The 22,465-nt window shown below is 43.7% G+C and overlaps 1 protein-coding gene across 1 annotated transcript in view; it reads right to left on the bottom strand.

The window, feature by feature from the left end:
• Positions 1-577: 577 nt before the first annotated feature.
• KIF26A (kinesin family member 26A) overlaps positions 578-22,465 on the bottom strand; it is a 106,359-nt gene continuing 84,471 nt past the window's right edge. Inside the window, exons 6-15 of the mRNA XM_075426974.1 lie at positions 16,773-16,982; positions 14,721-14,814; positions 13,980-14,242; positions 13,546-13,729; positions 13,087-13,246; positions 11,190-11,352; positions 7,245-10,629; positions 3,600-3,790; positions 2,575-2,725; positions 578-2,031 (exon numbers count right to left, since the gene is read on the bottom strand). Coding sequence (XP_075283089.1) covers positions 1,856-2,031; positions 2,575-2,725; positions 3,600-3,790; positions 7,245-10,629; positions 11,190-11,352; positions 13,087-13,246; positions 13,546-13,729; positions 13,980-14,242; positions 14,721-14,814; positions 16,773-16,982 — 4,977 coding nt within the window. The 3' untranslated portion in view covers positions 578-1,855. The remainder of the gene's footprint in view (positions 2,032-2,574; positions 2,726-3,599; positions 3,791-7,244; positions 10,630-11,189; positions 11,353-13,086; positions 13,247-13,545; positions 13,730-13,979; positions 14,243-14,720; positions 14,815-16,772; positions 16,983-22,465) is intronic.

The raw sequence follows: 22,465 nt of genomic DNA, 5'->3' as shown, positions 1-22,465 counted from the left end.
AGGGAGGGAAAAATTTCACATATCACAGGCCATTCAGCCAAATAGCTGGGAAATGCTCGAGATGGTGTCATTAGAAGCACTAGCTTTACATTAAATCTGCCTGGAGTTACTCCAGCCAGCATCAGCGGGAGAGAAAGACCATGCACAGCTACTGTCTAACCAGAGCGCAAATGCAGCAGTCTCAGCAAGAAATGAATGGAGTCGTTTGCTGTGACAGACCTACGGGGCCCAGGGCTTGCTCCAGTTCCTAAAGATTTCTTGTGGTTTTAGACCCATTTTTTAATTGCTTTGTCTCATCAGGGAAAACACGCAAGTGAGCCGCAGGTCTTTGCTCTGTAAACTATAAACTGCTAGGAGAATTTAAGTATTATCCTTGCTATTTATTTTACCCTTTGGTGTTTTGTCTCTCTCTCTGCTTATGACGACCGATGTCAAAATTCTGTTCCCAGTTATCTCTCTTGGGCAAAGAGATAATATAGTATGACATTTAATACCACGTACCACAGGCCATCCTCTCTCTTACAAACATTAGTCACGTACATAGCAAGAAGAAATCGTAACAATAGATGTATCTTTTATTCACAGATAAAAACTGAAGCAAGCTGTTATAATACATATTTGTACAAAGGATTTGAAAAAACCATAAAAAGGAAGATGATTAGAAAATATGATTCATTATGAAATGTGGTATTACATACACTATTAAACCTTTTCAAAAGTATTTGTTTGGCAACAATTTATCAATAGTTTCCACACTTAAGTGGCTTCCTTCAAAAAAGCACAAATCTCATGCAGCATGTATAAACTTGATCCTGAGGGTTTGCCTTCCTTAGAAAAACTGTAAAAAGTTATACTATTTGTCTTAAAAGTTCAAAATGCAAATGCTATATTTATAGTCAAAACTATATAAAAATATGGACCTAACTTAACATTTACAAAAAATTTTTGTTCCTTTTTTTGTTTGCTTTATGGTTTTGGTAATAAACATAATTATCAATTCCTGCAGTCAGAGAGGAAAAAAGAAAACCAAAACAAACCACAGTGCCCTTTGTAGACTTCCTTACATCAAGTTTACAACTCCAACAAGACCAGGTCTGTGATAAGTGAGGTTAGTAACCAAGGAAGTAGGTAAGCAGTTAATATATATCTATATACGTATATATAAAATGGAAAACAAACATTTATTTTGATCTGAAAAAGTAATAATACAAAGCCTGAAAGTAAAACAATCATCTCAAAATGCCATAATATGCCTTTTCAATAGATAAACGTTCATAAAAATATCTTGAACCCTAACCAAGAAAACAATTATAATACAATTTTAATTCTGCTACATAAAACAGCTTTTCTATGAAATAAGAAGGCAAGTTCAGGTATGAAAACATAATTTACTTATTGCTTTTGCTACAATGTTGTTTGTTTTTTACATATAGTCATAAATACACTATACAGTATAAAATTTTTTGTAGGAATACATTTTGTGGTCTGCTTAGGTTTGCTGGCTTCAATTCTAGCACCAAATACAAAAATGAAAATCAAATTAACTTTAAAGGCACTTCCATTGTGTGTTTGTTTGTTTGTTAATTAACATCTTGGTTTGTACAAAATTTCTTCGCTTCCCTCTGGCAGAAGCAATACTTGATCCTACTTTTATCTTTATACAGTTCAGGTCACGTTGAGGCACCAAATGATTTATGAACATTCCCATCCCTCAGCTGTTTCTCTCTCTTACAACATTCATTGTTGCTTTTTAGGCTTCACCTTTTCTCCTTCACTTCCCAGCTACTTAATCTCTTTATTTCTTCATGTCAGACGATCCAGCTTCACTTCCTTCAGTCCCTTGAAAAACCTCTCTTCAAACCTCCACTTCCCTTACTCCATCTTGTGCATCTGTTATTCCAATATCAAAACACGTCACTATCATGATATGCGACTTGCACAGATTAACACACTGCTCCAGTTCCTCTGTCACTTGTTCCAGTGCCTCCAGGTATTCCTGTGACTCCTTATCGAGACCCGGATCCACTTCAACTGTAAGACAAAGAAATAGTGAGTAAGAGAAACAGCTCACAGCAAAACATTATTCTGCCACAACGGAGCCAATAACGTAGACTTCAATTTTATTTCTCTTGAACTAAGACATTTTTTTCACTTTGTTCAGCAGACGCAAAACTCTGCTTTGAGGCTCCAGCTAAGCACAGCACTCAGTCTGTGAACAAATCTCATGCCTCAGTGTCCCAGCTATAACATGGATAAGGAAACACTGTTTTCCTTCTTTTGAAAGAAGGATAATAAAATGTTATATAAATATTTAATATTAATAAGCATCACAGCGAGTCTCTGCACTATTTTGACGTTCTCATCTGGTTGGTTTGGAGGGGTTTTTTGTTCATTTCCGGCACTACTCAGCACTGAACAAACACCGTATCAGAGAAACACAAATGGATTCAGAGGATTTTAGGGCTTGATTCAGCAAAAGATCTTAGCAAGCGCTTAACTTTTTCAGTGGGATTGCTCGCATGCTGCAAATTTGGTTACACGCTGACCATACTGCTGTTTTTGCAAAGTACTTACAGTCTTCTTTCCACTTATTTGGATCCATCATCAACCTGCGCTTTGTCTCTTCCAACTCCTCCTTCAGAAATTCATGCTTTGCCTTTACTTCTCTGATTCGCTGCTGGCGCCTTTCCAGTATCTTCAGCTTGGTATGGAAATACATTAGACCCTTTTAAGACACAGAAAGACCATTTCATGAATTTGCCTGTTATGAGCTGACCTCCAACAGCTGGACACAAATTGCTCCCAGCTCATTAGTTCTAAAAGTTAGCAGCTGGGTTGTTCTGTTTGTTTGTGGGGTTGGTGTTTTTTTGTTTTTGTGGTTGGTTTTTTTTTTCTCATTTGAAGTTTACATTAATGGATTCTAATGTAGAGAAACAGCATGCTATATCACTCGAGCATTTGTTGCACATCTCTGAATTCGCAAACATCTCTAATACATTCTGAAATTACTACTGTTTGTAAAGGATTTTTTTTCCAGCAGTGCAAATGATAAACACAGCCTAACAATAACGTGAGAGTTACATTTAATCCTGAAACATACTAATTCTTATTTTCTTAAAAGCATTCCTACCTTCTCAACATCCTGGAAAGGCTATTATGAAAGAAATGGGAAAAAGGCATCAGAAGAATATAGAATTCTGGTCTCCAAAATAAAATTAGCTGAAGTGTTTTCCAATTACAAGTAAATTAAACTCAGTGCATCCCTGATTTAATAGAACCCTGTCATTTACATAAAGAGTTAATGACCCTATAGTTGAGAGAGACTGTAAGGTTTCATCAGCCAGGCTAACATTATAAAGTCTTCTCATAATGTATTCATTGGTAACTTCCATTTACACCATCACTCACGTTAGACACAATTAATTTTAGACAGTAATCATTTTCATTCTCTGTGTTAAGGGTACCCCAACATATGAATTGTAAAATTAATAATTATAATGCTTTAACTGCAATCAATTTCCTGAACACCATTCAAGCAAGGATTCTGCCTGTATACTGTAATTTAAGTTGTCTACAGTTGTTGTAAAATATGTGCTGACCTCAGTTTCCTCTTGTCTGTGTCGCTGTAATCGTTCCACATCATCTATCTCATAAACTTTAATTTCAAATGGCTCTTTTAAAGTGCCTGGCAAAGGTGGTAGATCAACCCACTGGCCAGTGACACTGGGTTTTCTTCCTAGCGAGGCAGCATCTGGCAATGGAGCAGGAATCAGTCTACGACGCTGGAGACCTAAAATACAAAAGACAAGCATTCCTCAGACTCTAAGAGACTATCAGACTACTTCAGTGAATGAACTGAAGAAAGATCTAGGTTCTCAGGATACTTAGCAAGAAATGCTTTTCTTGATCTTTTCCTTTTAGTAGAGTACCCTCCGGCTGCTAATCGAGTCACCACCTTGACAAAGTATGTTCCACTTTGTTCACGGATGGGAGTAACAGCAGTTCCTCTCCCAGAGCAGATGTCTGAGCGTCAGTTCTTTATTCTCTCCTCGCAAAAATATTTTGCCCGGATTATTTTTTCTACCAATGCTGACATTGGCAGAGTCTGGAAAATGTCCTGCTCCTCCAGTTAAAAGCCAAGCAAGGCTATCTAAGATCCCTCTCACTGTATTAGCTCTTTGCAAAGAGCAAAGAGTTCCCTCCAGAACTGCTACCAATAATTTAAGGTGCTAAATACCAGCAGTTTTCAATGACTGTGTGGGATTAGGCAGCACTCAGAAGGCAGCAACCAACCAAGATGCAATGTGCCACCTCTAATGTCAAGGCCAATCACCATCCATTTGCAGCAGCACTTCAGAAGCTCAGAGCATGACAAAACTCACCAATTCCTCAACAGGAGGGCTCGCAGATTTACAAACTAACAGCATAATGCCACCTTGATGCATCTACTCGGGCTCAAGTTTCATAAAGCAGAGACTGACTTATGTCCTTCAGAAATGCTGGTACTTTTGTATACAATAGTTGGCACTCTAGTGTCCAGCAATTTTTGCTATTATAAGTCTCTCTTCTCTCCCCAAAAGGCTGACCTTTACACTACATGTGTCAAGGATAAGTACATGCATAGAGCTGGACAGGCAATTTTAACAAGGCTGCAGTCCAACCCATACATACATATAGGAGGGTTGAAGGCCACCAGGAGCAAGCTGAAACGTCACACAGTAGCAGTAAGTATAAGAGTATAAGCAGCTTTTGGGTGACTGGTGACAATAAACTGAGTGCCTAATTTCTTCCTCTTATGGAAAGCCAACTCAGAGGTAAGGAGTCTTTTTTTTTCCTGGTCTTCTCACAAAAAGGGAGTACATCAAATAGACAAGACAGTGCTGCTCAGAGAACAGTGCTACCAAAGTAAGTTCTGGGCTGAGACCTCTACAGGAAAGTTAAATGCAAGTTAAGGCTTTCAAGTAAATCCTGTCACAAACTTCAACGTGAAATGGAGACAAAATCCCAGCAGGTACCCCCAAGAGCAACACACTTCCATAGATACCTCAAGAGCTACCTGCTTCACACATTCTTAAGAAAAACATCCCTAATTCTTAATTGCATCCTTGCTAATTTCTAAGTAACCAGAACAATCCCAACAGGAATGTTTTGGAAAAGAATTCTACTTCTACAACACCTGTTGATTGTTTCCACAACCTCAGTTCATTTAGCCTGAATCATCACTATAGTCCTGCCTGCTGACATTACGTGATGTAACTCTGATCCTGTACCCACTTTGGTGACAGCAGGATCCCTTTGAAGAGGACACCAAACAGATGCGGTCAAACACGTATACTAAGCAGACAAATTTCACATCCTTCCACTGTACCAGCCAGGGTCAATGTCATTTCTCCAAGGACAAAATTAACAGGATAAGGGGACAAGGTTTCCACTGACTTATATCAGAGTAGGATCTGTCCTTAAATACAGAGACTGCATGACTCCAACACAGTTTGGAGCGACGTAAGCTACTCCAAGAATCTCTAACACTTTGCAAAGATTACAGTATGTTTTAGGCCAATAATGGGTCTGAACCAAACATTTCTTGTAAGAAATATTTCATGAACTTCCTAGGAAATCTCATTTCATGTATAAAACACACGATTGTCTCGAAGTCTACAGCACTCCAAAAAAGTAATACATAATTTACTGATATAGAGCAATTTCAATTGGAAAAAGAAATAGTTTGTCATTTTTAAAGACCTTTTAAGCATTTCCTGGGGCAAAACCAAATACAAATCCATCAGTGGGTAATGCCTTCTCAATATGTGTGCAACTTATACAGCTGTTAATATTGATTTGTAGGAAAGGTTTAAGAGCTTGACATGCTATGGAAAGCGAACTGCAGCAAATGGTGCACTAAGTTTCCAAAATGATATATCACCTGCTGAAGTAACTCAGTTGCTTTGACCAGAAAGCACCATGAGATCTACATCAGCTTAACTCATTTGGTTTTACTGCCAGAACCGAGCATTATGGGCGTCTACAGGGACTGCAGTTACTGCTTTCCAACCAAAAGCTCAGATTCAGCGCATTGCTGATATTAGTTCCTACTATATTTCCAACAGTCAGTATGCTTAGGTTGCTGAATGAGGCTGCTGGTCATTAGCTACACGGCACCAATTGCCACCGATTCTTTACGACGCTACAGAACTTCAACCTAGATCAGCAAACATGAATACTGTAACAGCAGTCATACGAGCCTGATTTTGAAGCTGGCTACAATAAGCAGCAGCTACATGAGCACCACATGCAAAAGCAATAAGGAAAGGCACAGGAGAGCAGGAAAGGGGACCTGGCTCTCGTACACCCACCTTTGCACGATGGCGTGGTCAGACATGTCTGCCTTGGCACAGAACATGAGCCAGAGCCGCCTCTTCTGAGCAATTCCCCAACTGGTTTCCTATTGCTTACAGTATCCACGTGTAGACTCCTAAAATTTCTTTATGTAAACACTACTACTGTGCAATACAATAGTTTTGCAATTAGCTTGTAGCATTACCGTAAGAGTCGCTGCATCTTACGTACGCACCCTACTGCTCTGCCCCTAAGCGCTACCTTTGGGTAACCTAACGCACACTCAGCAATCCTCATTAATTCCCAAACACCCCTCCCCTGCAGGCCTGTTCCCTTGTTCGCAAACAGCAGTCCCAGCCCATCACACTGAAAATGCCTCACAGACACCTGGCGGCAGAGCTCCCCCTCTCCTCACTGCCCTTCTCTCACCCGTCTTCCCTGACACTCACTTCATTCTCCTAAAAAACTCCTCAGCGCCCACCCAGCACCCTCACTCTTCCCAACCCATCCATAACACCCTCCTATTTTGGGCCGCCCTGGTGCCGTGCTCGCTGCCGACCTGCTGAGGGAGGAAGGCATGTCCCCTCGCCTGCCGGCGGCCATCTGCTGCCTCCTCCTTCGCAGGGAGGCTGCCGGCGCCCTGGGGCACCCGGCGCCTCTCCTACCGGGGCCTCTCCTACCCACTCCGCCGCAGCACCTGTGTCACACCTGCAGCTTTGAAGTCAGATGACAAGCAGCTGCTGTCACAGCGGTACGCGTGCACACACAAGCGCTCGCAGGCAGTCCACCTCCCTGCTTCGAGTTCCCCCAAACCTCTCTGCCTCTCTGCCAGAGATGCCATGAAACCCCCCCGTCCTCAGGGGCGCAGTGGAGAGCCAGTGGACACCTGGCCACCTTCCCCTTCTTACCTGTTGACCGTTTCTTGGGGGACTTGAGGCTCCTCATGCGGCCCGGCGACGACATCCCGCTTTCGCTCATGGAGTCGTGGGCCGAGGAGGTGCTGCCGGTGGCCTCGCTGTCCCGAATCATGCTCTCGTAGCCGCTGCTGCCCCCGCTGTGGTAGAACAGAGCCGTCCTCCCCATGGCCGGCGGCAGCTCCCCGCTCAGGACGCTGCTGTTGTCGCTGCCGTGCCCGCTGCTGTACCGCTGAGGCCGCCGGGGTGCCGTTATCTTGCTGTACGGAGACGGCAGCACCGGGATCTGCGACTTCTCGTCGCTGAGATTGATGCCGCTGTCGTTGCCGCTGTCGGAGTCGGTGGAGCCTCGGAAGTGGCCCACCTTGGCGGAGCCGCCCGACACCAGCTCGTTCACGCGGCTGTTGGCCGCCCTCATGGCCTGCTTGGTCCCCATGATGGTCCCTCGGCCAGGTTTGCCACTGATGGGCTGCACGGAGCGAGGGGCTGGCTTCCCACCTGGGGCCATGCCAGAGCCCTTCCCTGCAGGCTGCGCCAGGGACTTCACAGAGGAACTGAGAGACTTTGACCCACTGGCAGAAAGGCCCCGGTTTTTATTCCCGTTCACTTGCACCTTCTGGTTAGCTGTGGGTTTTGCCTGGCTGTTTTTACTGGGGGCAGGGGCAGTGAAGGGAGGCGGTAAACCCACACCGGAGGCAACAGGGGGGACCCCCAGCCTGGGGATGGAGCGCCCTGCCCGGCTGTTGCCGGCGCTCCCATTCTCCCTCGCCACGCTTGCTTTGGATCCAACCGATGTCAGGCTGTCGCACCTCTCCAGGGACATGTGGCTCCCATAACGGTGCATGGCTTCGCTCTTCGATGCCTTCGCCTTCAAGCTGGACGTCATCTTGGGCAAAGAGTGGTCACCCTTCAGGTTAATTTTGCTGCTGGCACTTTCGCTGAAGTAAGACCCAGCTTTCATCCGCAAATCTGCTTCGTCTTCAGCCTTTGGCATGGCAGTTCTGGTGAAGTCCAGGCCAGAGGCTTTTCCCCCACCATTACCCAGACCAACAGGTTTCTGCTCCAGGCTCGATTTTCGTACAGGAGGTGTTGGAGGTGTTGGCCCACCTGGCCTGGGAAACATGGTCGACTTCTGTGGTGCGCTCTTCTTTCCAAGCGACGATTTCAAGCTGCCAGTGGCCAAGGGAGTATCTGAATTCCCTCGGTTCACAGCCTCTGATAAAGTACTGTTAGCATGCGACACTGGCATCACTCCCAGCGTGGTGGCTCCTCTCTTCAGCTGTGGCACCTTCATTGCAACTTCTGATTTCTTCACAGCTCCGCTGGAAGATTTGCAGGCCATTTCGCAACCATCCACAACCCTCTGCGAACAGGCGAGCATAGTCTGCGACTTCGTTGGCCTGGATGCTGCACCAAAATACTGGGCAGCTTTTCCTGGCTGCTTCTCAGTACCAAATGCATGAGATTTTGGAGACAGCAGTGAGTCTGCAGGTTTTGCTTCCAACTGATAATCGGTGCGCAACAGCCAGGGATCTTCAAATATACCATGTGGATTCTGCAGCTCTTTATAGCCGAGGACAGTATTTTTGTGGATTGGAGACGAGGTAGCTTTTGTTTTCCTAGGAAGACTAGAATGTATTGTTTCTATCACAGGCGTATCATGAGAATTACTAAATTTTATTTTTATGGGCTGATCAGTGACACAAAAAGCACTTTTTATCTGAGATGCTTTGGTTGTTTCAGAGGTTTGAGGGCTTTTGTTGATGCCTGAGGACAGCTTGCTGGAACTCAAGCTCTCACTCTCCAGTTCAGAGAAGCAAAATCCACTGTCATTCAGAGCGCTTTTCAGGGGGACGGATAAATGGGATGAATCCAAGTTGAAAGGTTCCTCAGACTTATTACAGCCATAAGATGACTGTGCGACAAAACTGTCAACAGACTGGGCTCCATCACTTTCGATTGTACAGATGCTGACTTCACTAAGCCAGGAACTGATGGAGGAACGTCTGCTGCTCGTAAAGTGATCCTTAGCAAAGGGCACAACAATATCAATATTTACACCAGTAGAAGTCTCCTGTGAGGTATAAGCATCAAACTCATCATTTATGCTGCTGATAATACTGACCGGCCTTGAACCCGATGCAAGGGCCTGAAGGGAGCAGTCGCTGTTAAAGCTAATGATACTGGAAGGTCTTCCATTATCCATAATTCCGCTAATGGACAGTTCTTCCACCACAGTGAAAACAAGCTCATCCTCTCCATTCAGCTCAACAGGCTGCTGCAAAGTCACCGTGGTGGTTAGTATATCCCGATCAAAACATTTCCCTCTGAATGCTGACCTGAAGCTGTGTACCTCTATCGCACCTGACTGATTCTGGGCGTTGCTACCGACCAGGAATGTGCTTCCTACAGGGTTTTGCTCAGGTTTGTTTCCCATCTGCTTGCTCATTCCCACAGGAGGAGTCCGAACTGCATTTCTATCGTCCAGCTCCAAATTCTCAGCTTTGGAGCTCAGCACCTGCTCTTTCTGCTGCGGAGGTGGAGGTGCTGGGCTTGGCAAGGGTCTCTTCACATACAAGGACTTTTCCTTAACGACACATTCAGATGTGACCTTATTCTGCTCTGGATTCCTTGAAGGGCTACACCTTGAGGACTGCAGGGAATCGGTGATTGTCTCTCTCTCTCCCTCCAGTATCGAGTCTATTATTTTGTTGTCAGCTTTGCTCTGTGGCTTGGAAAGCTCTGTTTTCAACTGAGGTGTGCTCTTTTCATTACAATTGCCATTGCCACCCGTTGGTGCAACAGCCTGGAAAGGAAGATTATGTCCTTTTTTGGGAGATGCAGTTTCTTGTGGAACTGGTTTCTTAAATCCTCCAGAAGGAGAAGATATTTTTTCCTTTATCAGCTTAGACTGTGCATTTTCAGTACCTCCATGGACCGGACTACAACTGGACACAAGAGAGGTCTCTCCACAAGCAAATTTGATGGGTTCCTCACTTCCATCAATACACTCTAACCTTTCTTGCAGTTCAGCAAAAGTGTTGCATTTAAAATGGTCCTTGTCAGAACTCCTACCAATAGCAGAATTGTCTTTACTTCTCTTCTTGTTTAGGGATGGGATTATGGGAACAAACTCTGGAGGACCTTCATTATCTGTCAGTTCCCTGTCAGACAAAGCTGCACCATTGGGACCAACATAGATGACAGTATCACAAGACTGTTCACTGCTGGAGGAATAATCAGGATCACTAGATATACTCAGGACAGGAAGGTCAGGGTCAAGGGCAACTGTTCGTGGGTGGAACGGTCGCAAATGGGGTGGTCTTCGGACATGTCCTTCTTCACATGAACTCTCTCCTCCGGATGAACTGGATGCATACTGCAGATGATCAATAAAGGAAAAGTTGCTAATATTAATTGATATACAAGTGTATATATATGTACATATAATTGATTTAAAAGTCGTGTTTGCTATATATTCCATGCTTTGTGTACTCTATCACAACTACATCTAGGGGAAAAATGTTAGAGTGTGAATTAAAATAACAAGGTCATGCTACATAGATTTTTACTGTACTAGAAGTAGTATAACAATCAAACCTCTTCAGATGATTTCCATTAAATATTATGCATTCTTTCTCCTCAACAGTTTTCTGTTCCTTCCTTATTCATTTCTAATTAATATGAATAGGAGCTTCTGAGATAGTTCCACATATAAGCAAAGAAAGAATACGTGTTTGGAACAAAAAGAAGGGAATTTCAGGCTTAAGGATTGGGGGCGGGATGATGGCTCAGTGCCAAGTCATTTGTTAGTTCCTCTCCTGAGCTTTTATGCATTTTGTATTACTTCTTACCGCTGAGAAATCCCATGTTCCCCCACTGAGAGGTTAGGAAAACTCATTTTCAAATGAATTAATTCCTGCTTGTTTGTGAACTAACCTTGGATTTCTTCTTTCTCATTCGATGGATTCGCGATGCAAGCTGAATGGTGGTGAGAGTTTCTGCGTAATTGGCTGGGGAGTCAGAAATATGCGCAATCATAGTAGTTCTGCAGTTGATGTTCCCAAGTGATTCCCTCAACAACATTGTCAACTTGTTGTCCCTGCATAACAAATGAGAACACTAGGATGGTTTAAAGAAATCACAGTCTTTTTTTGCAGATTTTCACACCACAAGCTGTGCTTTCAACTCTTATACGATATATGCACGTATGCTACATGTAGATAAGAAATATGCTCCTATTCGACCACACTTAAAATATGTCTAAATGTACAAAGATACCAGTATTTTAATTATTTATTTGCCTGTGTATCTGCAGTATAACAAGTCATTTTGTTTGTTACTTAGACAACTGTAAAATAATTGATTGATAACTAGTTTAGTTATCTCAGGTTTAGCTCATATTACCCAAAAAGCTCATGAGTACCGTATTTTTAGCTGAGCAGACTTAGTACCTGGATAGCTAAGCTCTGTGAGCTCTATGCAAACAGTTTTGGTAATAAGGAAAAATAAGTCAACAGAAATGGCAAGAAATCTCAAAACAAATATAGCAACATTAGATATCAGAAATATATTATCAGTGCCACCCCAACTAATGTAGTTTCCATTCTGCTGGCTGTGCTCTGCTCTGACATAGCAAATGGGTAGCAGAATTTCTCTCTGAAGGCTTTCCTGGTGATGCGAGTCCTCCGCCATGGACAGCAAAGCTGACAAGATAGGTGACATTTTGTCCTCCACTGGTCTCCAAGACGTCTCTCCCTCAGGGCTCCCCTGAAGGCTGCTTCCTATCGCCCCCCCTGAGCTGGCCCAATGTGTGGGAACTACCGTCATGTCTGCTCATTAAACCATGGTAGGTGACAAAGTTGAGGAACTGCTCTTCCCTATTCTAACCCATCCATCCTCTGCTCCATCCACAAACCTCGCAACTAGCCTGAGGAAATTATTTTCCTGCCTAATACAGAAAGAAAGAACACCTGTCTGAGATGCAACGCTAGATAAATATGTGAAATGACATGATTGATAACAACGGCACAAAGTTATAGTGCATGAAGACAAGCAGCAATTAAATTCAAGGACTGAAGGCCAAGTTCTGGTAAGGGTGTTTACAATGTGGCTGTTGTCTTTAAGTTGGGCTCCCCACAGGTGTGTTTGACATAATATTATTGTCAAGTAGACTCCACACAGGAACACACCTAAATGTTCACTTCTGCTGAACAAATGTGCAACATGGTGGTGGTTTTGTTTTTTTTTAATTGAAAAGATTATCATTCAAAAAGGCATACAGAAATAAACTTTGATGATCATACCTGATAAACCCTCTAGTATTTTCTGACATTTCAATATAATTTTTAAATTTGGAAAAAGGAGAGAAAATCCTATGAAATTTTGATGAAATGGTTCACTAATGTCCAGCTTGCTGAGATCAGTCTAAATTCCAAACCCAGGAAACAAAGAAAAGATAGAAGAAAAGAAAACATTCAGGCCTTTTTCCCCTGCTTTTTTTCAACAATCAAACCCCTCCCAAAATTTCACCCAACTTAAGTACATACCAATATATACTTATGCAATATGTATATCATTTTTGGCCATGTAATTAAGAATTTCAGGTTACTATGTGACATTTTAAAAGTTGTATGTATGTATGTATATGTATAGACAGGTAGATGAATGGATATCTGTATCTGTAATACGGAAGCAACCTTAAAAGAAGACAGACTCCTCTCTGACAGGACTTCCTTTAACTTCACCTTAGGTAAAGAGTAAATAGTTGATGCAATTCATTGCTAAGGTAACACCAGCCACAAATTTAAGATAATGCAGATAATAATTCACTTACTTATATGGCACATGCTTAGCACCATTAATTAAGGCCAAAATTACATTGCCCAGGGCAGAGAGAGACAGACACAGAGACCCTCCTCCATCTCGGCTCTTGCTCAGCACTTTTTCACAGCTCCCTAGATCAATGAGATGCAAACGGCTGCGTCCTCCAGACACTAAAACAAAAAGGGGAAAAACAGTTGTACATCACATTCTTGTATGGACTTAAGCCAAACTTGGTACTCAACATGTATTCAAATGAAGAAAATAATTAATACAGCATGGGATAATTACCAAATTAAATATTAATAGGAAGGAAACCAGATATTATCCACAGCTACCAAAGTCAAAGGTGACTCAAACGGGTTGAGGGTTCACTTCATTTTTTTCTTTTTAATTTATTGCAAATTATTGTTTAAACTAACCCAAACCCACGTCATTTAAAAAATAAACAATATGGTAAGAAGATTCATACTTCCTCCTTTGCCACTCTTCTCCATGCGATACTGGTATATGTGAAGAGTAAAGAGCATATGTGAATTCCTCCTATCTTCTTCCTCACATTCAGGTTTGCTGGTACTTCTGGCAGCAACTGCAGCATCAAGGAAAAAGGCAGCTTTCTCTGCTGTTGGGGCCCTTAGCTCACTTTGGTTTTGAAGCTTGAATATAAACAAGAAAATGACTAATTAGCACAGGGGCATTTTTTTATTATTATTTTTTGCTGAACTAGCTAAATCTCTAGGGCACTAAAAGAAACAAATATGTACACCATGGGAGAAGGGCTTATAAATTAAAAGCAATCAATTTTTTTTTTACTGTCTTAAAAGTTGTCATAATTTTTGTCAGATAACAGGAAATAAAAGGCAGAAGAAAGGCTTAGAAAAATTTACGTTGCAATATCCATTATACCTGGGTTCCACATATTGGATCCTCTCTCAGATAAACCCCGGGAGACTGGCCATCCTGAAGGCTGCCAGTGGCTACTTCAGCTAACAAATCCTTGAGGTTTTCATCTTTGCCACTGATCTCCACAGCAGATACTCTAATAGAGAAACGAGTCCCAGTTTTTTCTTTACGTTCATTGATTAATTTGAAGAGCCAAGAAATTGCACAGGGGATGATACCAAGGCTTTGTGTGGAGTTATCTTTCCCAATCATGGTAAAAGATTTGCCTAGAATGAAAAGACAAACATGAACTTAATTCACCTTTCTTGTACAAGACGGTGTCTCTTCATATCATCACTGTACCTGACATGCAATGCCATGTGCTGCACAGATAATGGGAAAGAACAGATGCAAAAATGCAAAGTATTTAATTATTAATCCAATACTATTTATTCAATTAGTTTTGCAGTTTTTGTAACTCAGACCCACAGCAAATTAGCATTATAAACATCTCTGATCTTTAGATTTTCATCATAGTGCACCTATATAAACTTGCTCTTGAATAAGCTAATCTGATGCTACGTTTTACCTTTTCAAATTAAAATTTACAATCCCAGTGTAGAAATAAACCATGATAAGTTTGCAAAGCTAATTAAAAAGAAATTCTAATCTATTCATATACTCCAGGTTTATTGTTCCAGGAGCTGACAGCATGTAATTACCAGACTGACATAGTAATTAACTGTAACGAATTTGGGAGCTCACCAAGCTTGACATGACCAAAGCAAAATATGCAACCATCTGCACCATTCACAACAGACTGGATTACTTCTGCTACTGTTCCAGAGCATACCTCAGCCTGAAAGAAAGATTGGAGACAAATAAGTAAAAGAGCATATACTGCTACGGTTTTCACTGTTCTTCTGCAATGAAATGAATGACTCAATATTTTTGAGGTGCAATATTCTCCCCATTTTTATGGCATTGGTCCTATTATTTTAGTAACTATGCTATCTTAAAAAAATAATAAAATATGCTACTACAGCCTAAAATAGTTCTCAGTTCTATTAAACCAATTCTCTTGGAATATTGATTCCACGACTAATGTAGCATCCAATGCTATCCAACCAGACTTCCTGCTGGTATAATAGCTTAGCCAAGGCTATTCAGCAATAGTAGCAACTCCACTGAAATTAAGCTACTCAAGAGTGCTCACAGGAATTAAAAAGACATTTATACTGGAGAAAATGCATTAAGATCCCTGAATAAGATTTCATAGTATCACATTTTCCTCTTCCAGAGGAAACATCATCATCAATAAAGAGAACTTACAAAAATATTTTAGTGTACTAAAACCAGTTTATCCACGTCAGTGAAGGTTTCAAATATACAATAAGATGGTCTATTAAGTACGGCAGCTGCAGGCAGGGGAGAGGGTTGGTGTAAATATGTAACTACAGTGAAATGATAAGGCTGTGTCTGCAGGTGCACCGCAGCAAGCCTGCCTCAAGCAAAGACGCCTGCACAGAAGTGGCTGCACTGGCCAATGTCACCCAGAAACACCACAAACAGGCCACCCAACAGGCCCACCAGAAGGACCTGCAAGAGACTAGCCCCAACCAGGGGTCGACAACCTGAAGGACTGGTGTCAAAGCCAGCAGAGAAACAGGCTGTGACTAGCCACCTTGCAGCAGGGCTGGCAACACAAGTAAGAAAAAGCCACTTCCACTTCTGGACTAATGTCAAGATCACTGTTGCTTATTTCTGCACAAAGATGTCATTTCTGCTTATGCAGAATCTTAACACCAGCCTCCTGGCATGGTTACATTGCTTTAGGCACCGACCTGTGTGGGAGGTTATTCTCCATCTTTAGCGCTTGTCTAGAACTTGGACCTAATAGACATTTTCATATCTGTAGCCTGGGACCCAAAAAACTAAACAAAATCCTAGAAGAAGATCTGAGGGTGGGATTCTGAACTAGATCTTGTCATGTTTTCTCAACATTAATACATCTTTTTCACTTTGGATGTTTTGTGTTTTATTTTTCTTTCATCAAGCCCTATTTGATGGGCTTAATTTTTTTTTCTCTTTTTGAAGTTGTTCTAGGATTTTTTATCTGAACCCAAGATTTTTCTCAGAAGGGTATTTCAGGTGTCCAGTCTCACTAAATATACTGCAGCCCACAATGCTCTCAAATACCAGCCATCCTATCTGTGTATCACATTTCACATCTGACGCTACTACTGTACAAATACACCCTTTTGTAGGGAAGAGAAAGACACGCACCATCAGCACCACCATCAAGATAAAACAATCAGTCAAAAAAACAGTATAAACACACTGGAAAAGGCAAGGAAAATATAAAAGCTCCCTAACTCTTTCAGTATAGCAATCCCACAAGGTTAGCTGTATCTCTTCTCCTAACAGCAGCATTTAGTTTAACGTTAAGCACATGTTCATTTCTCATTGAAAGCAGTGGGGAAGGACTTTATTTCAATGACATCAAATGGGTTAAAACATAACTGGATGGAAAAGTGAATTTCAAATTGGCTGTGTGTCTTTCCCTAACAAGAGAAAATGCAGGAAGATAATTTAGTCATCAAATCCATCTCCCCAGCTATTACTCCTTAATTTTACATCTCGACTAAACTGAAAATGTAAGAATTTACCCACTTGTCTATTAATTATCACGTTTTTTTCCAGGCATTAAGGCAACTCATTCAAATAAAATTCCCCAGAACCAGAAAGAACTCTCAAGGCAACCAAATGCAGTGGCCATGAGAAGACTCAGGAGGATTACTCGAGTGACTCCAGTACCTGCGAAGCATCCTGGGGGAAAACTGCGTCAAAGGCAAACATCTTTGGGACAGCTACAACGCCTCTCCTGTGACCTGCATTGGAAGGCCCACTTGCCGCTGGATCATAAAATGTGATTTGCTTTTTTCGCGGGTCTACCTTTAGGAAGGACATGGATTCTGATGTTTCATGTGCTCCTTGAGAGGGACAAATTCTTACCATCACTTTCACCTGCAAGAATTCAGAAGAAAGCAACAACTTCAGTTCCCAGCTACAGATAAACGCATGCAAAGCATTCCTCCCATACCCACTCCTCTCCCATGACACATTCATTTGTAATATTTAGGTGTGTCTAAACAACCGTGAGACAAAACTAGAGCCAGATTTTCCAGCCTGGTTTCCACCTGGGGGTCTTCATGGAACCATCTTTTAAAGGTGCACTTTGTCCCTTCAGTTGACTCTGTTTCAGTTTTACCATTTCAATTTATCAATGTCTGATCTGGAGGTATAATCCACTGAAGATGTAATACCATGCTTGAAGCAAAGGAAACTCTCGTCTCCTACCTTTCAAGTACTTAATGTGACCGAAAGCACAAACCAATCCACTCTGAACATCAGTCTGAATAACACAAGGCTCAAACAGCTAGTGCATTCAAACGGAACTAAATCTAGAAGCTTTCAACTCCTGGTTCATATTCTTCTGACAAAAAGGTGCTTCTCTTACAGCCTTCCCAGGCAGACGCCTTTATGCTGTCATTTCTAGGCTCTTCGGTGGTTAGTTGCAGATTTAATGGGACAGAAAGGAAGAAAAAAAAGCATTAAAAGGTTGAAAAGCTTGAAAAGAAACCACTCACAAAGTACATTTCTATTGCAGCATTGCAAATGCCAATTTCCTACACATGGCATTTTAAGACAACATTTCTAGAGGGCTCAGACATGTTGGCTGTGATTTCCAAAGCAGCTTACGGGAGCCAAGAGACTGGGTCTCACTATAGTTCAGCGAAGGCTGCACACCTGCTTCTTTTAGGCTTCCTGGAAATCATACTCTTACTTTGAAAAACAGTGAAATATTGTCTCACACCCACTTACGACCACTTATCCGTATGAAATGCTCCCAGGTCAGAACCAGAGTGTTTTATACATCTTACACTGAAGTAAATTACTATTACAGGTGCAGTGAATCACTTCGCTGATCTTCAGTTCTGCTCTGCCCAGCAGATCAAGCATAAGAGAAATGCAATGCTCAGCCAGGGTGACTTTCCATGACGAGTATGAAATGTTTCAATAACAAGCCAAACAACAGTATTGTCTCCTTATCCAACTACCAGACAGCTTTCACAGCACAAGTGTTAACCATCTAGTTTCACCGGGTGAGGAGCCTCCATGGCTTTAATGCACCACAGCCAGCAGAGCTGGAACAATTTACAACCGTACTCTGCAGAGCACCCGTCAGGGGCTTCATCTTCTGCAATGCAACTCCTAACCCACAAAACACCCACTCCTTTCACAGCACTTGCACCTAATTTGGGAGTGACAGATAGCAACCCCTCTGCTGCAGATCTACTAGGCAAACTAGAGGGCCCGATATGCCGACTAGACCCATCCCACAGGGATGTCTGCTGCCTCCCTGGGGCCCGGGTTAGGGATGTTGCTAGGAAGCTCCCTGGTCTGGTGCAGCCCTCTGATTATTACCCCCTCTTGGTAATGCAGGTTAGTGGTCATGAGATCATGGAGAGAAGTCCCAAGGCCATCAAAACGGACTTCAGGGCACTGGGGCAACTGGCTGAAGGATCAGGGGCGCAGGTGGTGTTTTCTTCAATCCCATCAGTGGCAGGGAAGAGCACTGAAAGGGACAGGAAAACTCACCTGATTAACAGATGGCTCAGAGGCTCGTGCCATCGGTAGAATTTTGGTTTCTTTGATCATGGGGAGGTTTACACAGCACTGGGCCTGTTGGCTACAGGTAGAGTCCATCTGTCACAAAGGAGGAAAAGGATTCTTGCCCACGAGCTGGCGGGGCTCATTGATAGGGCTTTAAACTAGGTTCAAAGGGGGAAGCGGACACAACCCGGCTCACTAGAGATGATCCCAGGTGTGGCATGCCAGTGTCGGGGTGAGATCAACAGCCCAGCTCAAGTGCATCTAAACCAATGCGCGTAGCATGGGCAATAAACAGGAGGAGCTGGAAGCCATTGCACAGCAGGACAGCTATGACTTGGTCACCATCACAGAAATGTGGTGGGATGACTCTCATGACTGGAGTGCTGTGATGGATGGCTACAAACTCTTCAGAAGGGATAGGCGAGGAAGGAGAGGCGGTGGGGTGGCACTGTATGTTAGGGACTGCTTCGACTGTATAGAGCTCGACGATTGTGATGACAAGGCAAATGCTTCTGGGTAAAGATGAGGGGGAAAGCCAACAAGGCAGACATCCTGCTGGGGGTCTATTATAGACCACCCAACCAGGATGAAGAGGCAGATGAAGTTTTCTACAAGAGGCTGGCAGAAGTCTCACAATCGCTAGCGTTTGTTCTCATGGGGGACTTTAACTTACCGGACATCTGCTGGAAATACAACACAGCAGAGAGGAAACAGTCTAGGAGGTTCCTGGAGTGTGGGGAAGCTAAATTCCTGATGCAGCTGGTAAGTGAGCCTACCAGGGGAGGTGCCTCTCTAGACCTGCTGTTTACTAACAGAGAAGGACTGGTGGGAGATGTGGTGGTCAGAGGCTGTCTTGTGCTTAGCGACCATGAAATGGTGGAGGTCTCAGTTCGTGGTGAAGCTAAGAGGGGGGCCAGCAAAACCACCATCATGGACTTTCGGAGGGCAGACTTTGGCCTGTTTAGGACGCTGGTTGAGAGGGTCCCTTGGGAGAGAGTCCTGAAGGGCAAAGGGGTTCAGGAAGGCTGTAAATTCTTCAAGGAGGTAGTCTTAAAGGCACAGGGGCAGGCTGTCATCATGTGCCACAAGACGAACTGGCAGGGAAGATAATCAGCCTGTCTGAACAGGGAGCTCTTGCTGGGACTCAGGAAAAAAAGGAGGGTCTACCACCTATGGAAGAAAGGGCAGGCGACTCAAGAGGAGTACAGGGGTCTCGTTAGGTTGTGCAGAGAGGAAATTAGAAAGGCAAAAGCCCAGCTACAACTCAGGCTGGCCACTGTTGTAAGGAACAACAAAAACATGTTTTTACAAATACGTCAACAACAAAAAGAAGGCTGATGAGAGTCTCCATCCCTTACTGGATGCGAGGGGGAATATTGCCAACAAGGATGGGGAAAAGGCTGATGTACTTAACGCCTTCTTCGTCTCAGTCTAGTGATTCTATAGTCAGACTGGTTATTCCCAGGGTAGTCAGCCCGCAGTGCTGGAAGACAGGGAAGGAGTGCAGAACAAACCTCCCATAATCCAGGAGGAAGCAGTTAACAACCTGCTATGCCACCTGGATGCTTACAAGTCTATGGGGCTGGATGGGATCCAGCCAACAGTACTGAGGCAACTGGCAGAGAAGCTGGCCAAGCCACTCTCCATCATCTCTCAGCAGTCCTGGCTAACAGTGGAGGTCCCAGATGACTGGAGGATTACCAATGTAACACCCATCTACAAGAAGGGCCAGAAGGAGGATCCTGGGAACTACAGGCCTGTCAGTCTGACCTCGGTGCTGGGGAAGACTCATGGAGCGATTCATCCTGAGTGTGCTCACCAGGCATGTGAAGGACAACCAGGGGATCAGGCCCAGCCAGCATGGGTTCATGAAAGGCAGGTCCTGCTTGACCAACCTGATCTCCTTCATGACCAGGTGACTCGCCTAGAGGATGAAGGAAATGCTGTGACTGTTGTCTACCTGGACTTTAGTAAGGCCTCTGACACTGTTCCCCACAGCATTCTCCTGGAGAAACTAGCTGCCCATGGTTTGGATGAGTGTACTCTGCACTGGACTGGCTGAGTGGCCGAGCACAGTGAGTGGTGGTGAATGGAGTTAAATCCAGCTGACAGCCAGTCACAAGTGGTGTCCCCCAGGGCTCAGTTTTGGGTCTGGTCTTGTTTAACTTTTTTATGAATGATGTGGATGAGGGGATTGAGTGTTCCCTCAGTAAGTTTGCAGATAACACCAAGCTAGGCAGGAGTGTCGATCTGCTTAAGGATAAGAAGGCTCTGCAGAGGGATCTCGACAGACTGAATAGATGGGCCGAGGCCAACTGTATGAGGTTCAACAAGGCCATGTGCCAGGTCCTGCACTTGGGTCACAACAACCCCATGCAACACTAACAGGTTTGGGGAAGAGTGGCTGGAAAGCTGCCCAACAGAACAGGGCCTTGGGGTGCTGGTTGACAGCTGGCTGAACATCAGCCAGCAGTGTGCCCAGGTGGACAAGAAGGCCAGCAGCATCCTGGCTTGGATCAGGAATAGTGTGGCCAGCAGGAGTAGGGAGGTGATTGTGCCCCTGTACTCTGCACTGGTGAGGCGGCACCTCGAGTGCTGTGTTCAGTTTTGGGCCCCTCACTACCAGAAGGACATGGAGGTGCTGGAGCATGTCCAGAGAAGGGCAACAAGGCTGGTGAGGGGTCTAGAGAACAAGTCTTATGAGGAGCAGCTGAGGGAACTGGGGCTGATTAGTCTGGAGAAGAGGAGGCTGAGGGGGGACCTTCTTGCTCTCTACAACTACCTGAAAGGAGGTTGTAGTGAGGCAGGTGTTGGTCTCTTCTCCCAGGTAACTAGCAATAGGACAAGAGGCAATGGCCTCAAGTTGTGTCAGGGGAGGTTTAGATTAGATATTAGGAAAAATCTCTTTACTGAAAGAGTGGTCAGACACTGGAACAGGCTGCCCAGGCTGGTGGTTGAGTCCCCATCCCTGATGGTGTTTAAAAACGTGTAGATGTGGCACTTCAGGATATGGTTAGTGGTGTTGGGTGGATGGTTGGACTTGATGATCTTAGAGGTCTTTTCCAACCTATGATTCTATGATTCTAAACCCTCCAAACCCAGAGCACGCAGTCACTTGCTGGTCTGAGCCAGGCCCACCTCTAGCACTGAGCTGGATGTTGCATGGGGAAGATGGGCTGGAAAGCACGCATCTCCGATAAAGAACGATCTCTTTGTCAGGAACTTTTTCTTGCTAAATTTAACCTTGTATCTGCCAGAAAAATTTGACTCCTATTTACTATGTTCTGAGAATATTATTTCATTAAAATGGTGTGCACTTCTTATACTGACACATTCTTTGTCTTTACAAAAAAATGGGCTTTGCAGCCAGCACTTCCCCATCACTCCCGTATCCAGAGAAATAACGTCAAAGGAAGAACCAAAGCTGAAGAACTACTTCAGCAAAGCACAACATGGGAAACGCAGGCAACGAATCAAGACCAGAGCAGGTTGTACCACCCTCCAGGACTGCCTTTCATCCCAGACAAGAAAAGGTGATGGCATACACACCTGCACCCAGTGGGTGCAAGTGAAATGCAGTGCCCAAGCCAGGATAATCCACAGGGGAGGGGTGGGTGCAGCGGTAAGCACCATGCTGAACTGTCCCTGCCTGTATCAAGTAGGGAGGGTGGGTAATTTGAAGATTTCATTTAGGTCCTCAATCGTTTCATTTTCCCAGGTCCTACTTTCTATGGGGGCTAAGCTGCCCACAGGCATCCCTGCACAGTTACTCAAGCATCCTCACAGAAAGCATTTTCCAGAAAGCAGCTACAAAAGCTTTTCTCCAACATTTT

Source organism: Opisthocomus hoazin, chromosome 7 (genome assembly GCF_030867145.1).
Source record: "Opisthocomus hoazin isolate bOpiHoa1 chromosome 7, bOpiHoa1.hap1, whole genome shotgun sequence".
Classification (NCBI taxonomy): domain Eukaryota; kingdom Metazoa; phylum Chordata; class Aves; order Opisthocomiformes; family Opisthocomidae; genus Opisthocomus; species Opisthocomus hoazin.
This window is presented reverse-complemented; position numbering and strand designations above follow the sequence as displayed.